The sequence below is a fragment of the Apium graveolens genome, chromosome 9 (assembly GCF_009905375.1).
Source record: "Apium graveolens cultivar Ventura chromosome 9, ASM990537v1, whole genome shotgun sequence".
NCBI lineage: Eukaryota > Viridiplantae > Streptophyta > Magnoliopsida > Apiales > Apiaceae > Apium > Apium graveolens.
The window spans coordinates 186749332-186756057 of record NC_133655.1 but is presented as its reverse complement, the minus strand read 5'-3'; the positions used below and the strand labels follow the sequence as shown (position 1 = coordinate 186756057).

At 38.0% G+C, this 6726-nt stretch overlaps 1 protein-coding gene across 1 annotated transcript; it reads left to right on the top strand.

The window, feature by feature from the left end:
- Window positions 1–2596: 2596 nt before the first annotated feature.
- Window positions 2597–3421, top strand: LOC141685787 (uncharacterized). Its single transcript, XM_074490872.1, has one exon. The coding sequence runs from the start codon at window positions 2597–2599 to the stop codon at window positions 3419–3421; it is 825 nt and encodes a 274-aa protein (XP_074346973.1).
- Window positions 3422–6726: the final 3305 nt, after the last annotated feature.

Here is a 6726-nt window from a genome sequence, read left to right as displayed (position 1 = left end):
TAATGACTTGTTCTAGGCTTCAGGATTGGCTATCATCTTGATGTCATCAAGTGCGCCATGTCGATTCTTCCATCTGAATAGCTGATAGTTTGTAGATTTGGATCGCCTTGATGCAATGTGATGGCCGTGATGTTGCGACTTCTCAACTTAAGCTCCAGTTTGCTTCTTTTCTCAATCTTGCTGAAGTTATATTGTAAGTTATGAAACCCTATATTCCCACAGATTACAGCACATCACTAAAAAATTAGTCTAAATCTAGGAAGAATATAATATTGAAGATGAATATACTATTAACATGGAAAAAGTTGCCACTTGCACACAAATTATTTCTAGTTTTGAATGTTTCCAGTCAGATAAAATTTAATGCTAAGACCTGACAAGAACTACACAGACTTTGAAGATTTTGGTTTTTTTTACAAGTATACTAGTATTTTAGTCTCTTGATATTTTGTGATACTATCTTTGTTGCACAATACAGGGCCCTATTTGCAGGAAAAGATTTGTTTTAACACAGTCCCACAAACTAATGACAGAATTAAAGGACAACATGCTTCAATTTTCTTGCCATCAAAACTGCGTTATTATGTTATGACAACTGACTTCATACCTACTTGTTTGATATAAATAAATATAACATTTCTTCAAAAGACTTTGTCAAATTTTGTAAAGGTTTTTTAAGTAGAATGGAGACAGTGACCTTTGCCAGTGACCGTCACAGAAAATTTTCTTAGGGAGTTGTCATATATAAGTAATAGAATTAATTATTGAAGGAATGCTTTTTGATGAGTTCTTTGGTGATCTGAAGTGATTTCCTGTTTAGAGTATGCATGATTGAATGTAGGGAATTGCTCTTTTATTACCGTATGTATGTTTAAAAGGTAGAAGCTCGGGTGATTTAAGAAAAAAGATTAACTTTTCCTGTGGTTGAGTGGAACAGCGAGACAAAATCCTTTAACTCAACTATTGAAATTGGTTATAGGGATGAGGGGAGTGAAAGAAGATGAAAAAATTACGTATAGAACTTAATGAAGAATTTCAGCGTGCATGCATTTATTTTTAAAGGGTGTAGAGCTCTGAGCTCTTTTTGTGGTGATATTCCTGAATCTTGAAAGAGAATCTAGAAAAATTATATTTTCCATCTAAATAAGGCAGTAGTAGAGGCTCTGTCAAAGAGTATAATTGCACCTGGAGTTAAATAAATGATATTCATGTATGCAGGAGACATGGCAAAGATATTAGCTCCATAAATTGGTCATTGTAAAACCCTGAAAGACAGTTTGACATGCTTATATATGAATTTAGAAGCTTAAATGGACCAACTGTGCTATCTCTAGTAATACAAGATATACTGTTAGCACCTATGATACTTATATAGGATGCTAATGTTAGCTGCGTACTAAAGAAGTCATGTCATAACTTATAGCTGAATTGCTACACCGTTTTTGATGTGGACCTGTGATTACTAGTCCCTTGATACTCTTGTGCATTGTTTATGGTTTGGCTCTATTATGTAATGAAAGTTTTTATTAGTGTATACTAAGTTCCCGTGTTGCTATTTAGACTACACACTACAAGGAAAACAGGCTTTAACAACGGTTTATATCCGTTGTCTGATACTCTATTTTTCCGTTGACTATTGAGCTGTCGTCTGTTAGTTGGATCAGACAACGGGTATAAGATGTTGTGTGAGATTGTACACACAATGATTGTGGATTAAGCCCGTCGTATTATATCCAGAAAAAACAACGTTTTTTGCTTGCTTTTGTCGTAACAAGCGACATTACTCAAGGGTTCTCACAAACTCATAAAACCATTGTGTAGGCTGTCACTGAGAGTAAAACATTAAAAACAATCCTAGAACACTTATTGTTGTATAAACTTTGTTGTGTACCCAGATAGACAACAAAAATGAAAATGAGCTCATAGAACTCTGTTAGAAGTCAAACTCTCTCTAGAAGATATCACAACAGCTGGTTCGAATAAATATTTTAAATATCTAACATGATAGGAAGTCAAGCATCAATATCAGCAGCTAGCTAAACCCATGATAAATGGTGGGCAAAATAAATGTTACAGTATGCAAGATTGATGGTCAAATATGTGTAAGCACAAATGGAAAAGGTGTCACCCTTAGAAGTGTACACGCAGTAGCTAAATAAATATGATGGCGTAGAACATGGTAGGCTGGCAGATTACAAGACTTCATCTAGGTTTGAAGTAATACAATGTTAGCTTAAAGTCCTCATGTATTAACTAGACAGTAAATGTCAAAGAAAGCATGCATGCAGCTGGCTAAGTTTCACGCGGTATCATCAAGTAGTATAAATATAGGTTAAGTATTTGTTTGTAAAAAACACACCTGAAAAGAAAAAAACACAGAATAGTTGTTGAGAAAACAGAACAAAGCTGAAGCTCTTTGTTGAGAAAAATAGCCAGCAGCCTTGTGTTTATGTCAAGAGTGAAAAAGTTGTAGCTTATTATTGTTATTAATATATACAATTGTGTGTTTGGTTTATTATCAAAAATATAAATATTTGTGAGGTCCATTTTTTCGTTTCCAACAAGTGGTATCAAAGCCAGGTTACGTTCGTAAAAAATGGCAAATATGGTGCAACCCAACATTCCAAAATTGACGTCCACAAATTACGGGAACTGGAGTATTCAAATGAAGGTATTACTCGGTTCCTACGATAATTGGGATATTGTCGAAAGCGGGTATGACGAGCCCACAGATGCAGCCGCTGAAGCAGCCCTGTCAAATGCTGAGAAGATGTTTTTGAAAGAGACCCGGAAAAAAGATAAAAAGGCGTTATATACAATTATTCAAGGAGTTGACGAATCAACCTTTGAAAAAATTTCAAATGCAAAAATGGCGAAAGACGCGTGGGAGATTCTGCAGAAATCATTCCAGGGTGTCGAGAAAGTCAAAAAGGTTCGTCTCCAAGTACTACGTGGGGAGTTCGAAAATTTGAAGATGAAGAGTTCTGAAAATATTGGTGAATTTGTTACGCGTTTAAAAACGGTGACAAATGAGATGAAAAGAAATGGTGAAAGTCTCGACGATGTTCGGGTCATAGAAAAGTTGCTTCGTTCATTAACAAGAAAATTTGATTATGTTGTTACTTCTATCGAAGAATCAAAAGACTTGTCCACGATTTCTATTGATGAGCTCGTAGGTTCTCTTCAAGCCCACGAGCAGCGAATGAACCAGTATGATGATGTAAGCCATTTGGAAAAGGCGTTGCAAAGTAAGGTGTCCATTGGTGACAGTTCTGGCAGTAGCAGTTATGCACGTGGTAGAGGTGGCTTTAGAGGTGGCTACCGTGGTGGACGAGGACGAGGAAGGCAGTCTTTCAATAGAGGCCAGACATCTGAAGGATATCATCCATCTGGTCGTAGTCAAAATTTTAGAGGCCAATGACGAGGCGGATATCAACAACGAGGTGATAAGTCTCAATATCAGTGCTATAACTGTAATAAATATGGTCATTTCAGTTATGAGTGTAGAGCACCAAAGGTGGAAGAAAGAAGCCATTTTGCAGCAGCAAAAGAAGACAAAGATGTTGGCACTGCTATGTTCCTCACTTACAAAGGAGACGAGGAAAGCAAGAAGAATGTTTGGTATCTTGACTCAGGGGCTAGTAATCACATGACTAGTCACAAGGAATTATTCACGGAGATTGACGACACCATCAGCGGAGAAGTTACTTTTGGTGACTCGTCAAAGATTCCGGTGAAAGGAAAAGGTACTGTCACGATCATGTCAAAGAAAGGTGAAAAGAAATATATAAATGATGTTTATTATATTCCTGCATTGAAAAATAATATATCAGTCTTGGCCAACTTGTGGAGAAAGGATATAATATACAGATGCAGGACAATTCCCTCATCATCAGAAATCAAGTTGAGGAATTGATTGCAAATGTGGAGATGTCAAAGAATCGATTGTTTACGCTTGATATGCAAACGAATATGCAGAAGTGCTTAAAGTCGGTCATTAAAAATGACTCGTGGTTGTGGCATTTGAGATATGGTCATCTTGGATTTTCTGGCCTGAAATTATTGTCAAAAACAAAAATGGTGGACGGTTTGCCAGAAATCAATGAACCAGAAAATTTGTGTGAAGCATGTGTAAAGGGAAAACAACATCGACAAAGTTTTCCTGTTGGAAAATCATGGAGAGCCAGGAGGCCATTGGAGATTGTTCACACAGATATTGCTGGTCCATTTGATATCTCATCACTTTGAGGTAATAGATATTACCTAACATTTATCGATGATTTTAGCAGGAAAAGTTGGGTGTATATCATCAAAGAAAAGTCAGAAGCTCTTGATAAATTCAAGGAGTTCAAAGCACTGGCAGAAAAGCAAAGTGGTCATTATTTGAAGGTACTCAGATCAGATAGAGGAGGCGAGTATACTTCTAATCTGTTTAGAAGCTTTTGTAGAGCACATGGAATCAATCAATAGTTAACAACGGCCTATACTCCTCAATAAAATGGCGTTGCAGAAAGAAAGAATCGCACTATTCTTGACATGGCAAGGAGCATGGTGAAAGTAAAGCACATGCCAAGAACTTTCTGGGCGGAAGCCGTTCAATGTGCAGTTTATTTGTTGAATCGTTGTCCAACAAAAAGTGTCAGAAACAAAACTCCGAATGAAGCATGGAGTGGTAGCAAACCATCAGTTGGACATCTCAGAATTTTTGGATGTATTGCATATGCCCATGTTCCTGATCAGAAAAGAAAGAAGTTGGATGATAAAGGCGAGAAATGCATCTTTACCGGATATGACAAAAGAAGCAAGGCATACAGACTCTACAATCCCCTAACGAAGAAATTAATCATTTCTCGAGATGTTGAGTTCGATGAATCAGATTACTGGAGATGGAGCGAGGAAGAAAGAAAAGTTGTCGGATTATTCTTTAATGGTGATGATGATGACGGTGACAACCTCAATAATTAAGATGACGGAGATGATGATCAAACTCCTCCGCCAAGTCCAAATCAACAAACACCTAGATCGACACCATCCACGGGAGGAAGCAGCAGTTCAAGGGGAGCACCGAGAAAGATGCGGAGTCTGGATAATATTTATGAAGCAACAAGTCCGGTACAAACAACCTTTCATTATTCCTTATTTTGCTTAATGGCTGAATGTGACCCAGTTACATTTGAGGAAGCTTCTGAAGAAAGCAAATGGAACAAAGCCATGGATGAGGAAATTGGCGCAATCAAGAAAAATGATATATGGGAGCTCACAGATCTTCCAGAAGGACATAAAGCAATTGGCGTCAAGTGGGTCTACAAGACAAAGATAAATCAGGACGGTGAAGTGGAAAAGCACAAGGCGAGGCTAGTGGCTAAAGGCTACAAGCAGCGATATGGCATTGACTATGATGAGGTGTTTGCTCCAGTTGCACGAGTTGACACCATCAGACTTCTTACAGCAATTGCCGCTCAAAATCAATGGAAGATTTTTCAGATGAACGTGAAGTCGGCATTTCTGAATGGTTATCTTGAAGAAGAAGTCTATATTGAGCAGCCTCCCGGATATGTTCATAAAGGCAAGGAAGATAAAGTCTATCGGCTGAAAAAAGCATTATATGGTTTGAAGCAAGCTCCGCGAGCATGGAATACAAGGGTTGATGAATATTTTCAGAAAAATGGTTTCGTGAAGAGTCCATACGAGCATGCCCTCTATACAAAGACAAATTCAGGGGGAGATATTATGATCGTGTGCTTGTACGTGGATGACATGATCTTTACAGGAAACAACCCTGGTATGTTTGATGATTTTAAGAAAGTTATGACTAACGAATTTGAGATGACAGATATTGGTCAAATGTCATACTTTCTTGGAGTCGAGGTGAAGCAAAAGAAAGATGGGATTTTTATGTCTCAGAAAAAATATGCGGAGCAAATTTTAAAGAAGTTCAAAATGGAGGAATGCAAGCCAGTAAGCACGCCAGCAGAACCGAGCATAAAGCTCAGAGTTGATTCAATAAGGGATTCGGTAAATCCGACGTTGTTCAAAAGTTTGGTTGGAAGTCTGAGGTACCTAACTTTTACTCATCCAGATATAATGTATGCAGTTGGATTGGTCAGTAGGTACATGGAAAAGCCGAAACAAGATCACTTCATGGCAGCTAAAAGGATTTTGAGGTACATAAAAGGTACACTTGATCAAGGTCTGTTTTACACGCATTCTCAAAATTCAAAATTAGTTGGCTACTCAGACAGTGACTATGGCGGTGACTTGGAAGACGGGAAAAGCACTTCAGGCTATGTTTTTCATATTGGTTCAGCGATATTTTTGTGGTCATCAAAAAAGCAGCAGATAGTTGCCCTCTCAACATGTGAGGCGGAGTACATGGCAGCAGCAGCATGCGCATGTCAGGCTATGTGGCTAGGCTACATATTGGGCGAGTTAAATATTGCGAAGGAAGGTCCGGTTCAAATTTATGTGGATAATAAATCCGCTATTTCTCTCGCGAAAAATCCAGTGTCACACAGTCGCAGCAAACACATCAACATAAAATATCATTTCCTTCGCGAACAAGTAAATGATAAAATTGTGGAACTGGTACACTGCAAGACCGAAGAAAATTTAGCGGATATCTTTACGAAGCCATTAAAGCCGGACGTGTTTGCAAAAATAAAAGAAAAGCTCAGGATGGAAAGTCGAGTTTGAGGGGGAGTGTTAGAAGTCAAACTCTCTCTAGAA

What these genes read in the sequence shown, in the direction of transcription:
- LOC141685787 (XM_074490872.1), top strand. Translation starts at nt 2,597, where the DNA reads ATGGCAAATATGGTGCAACCCAACATTCCAAAATTGACGTCCACAAAT.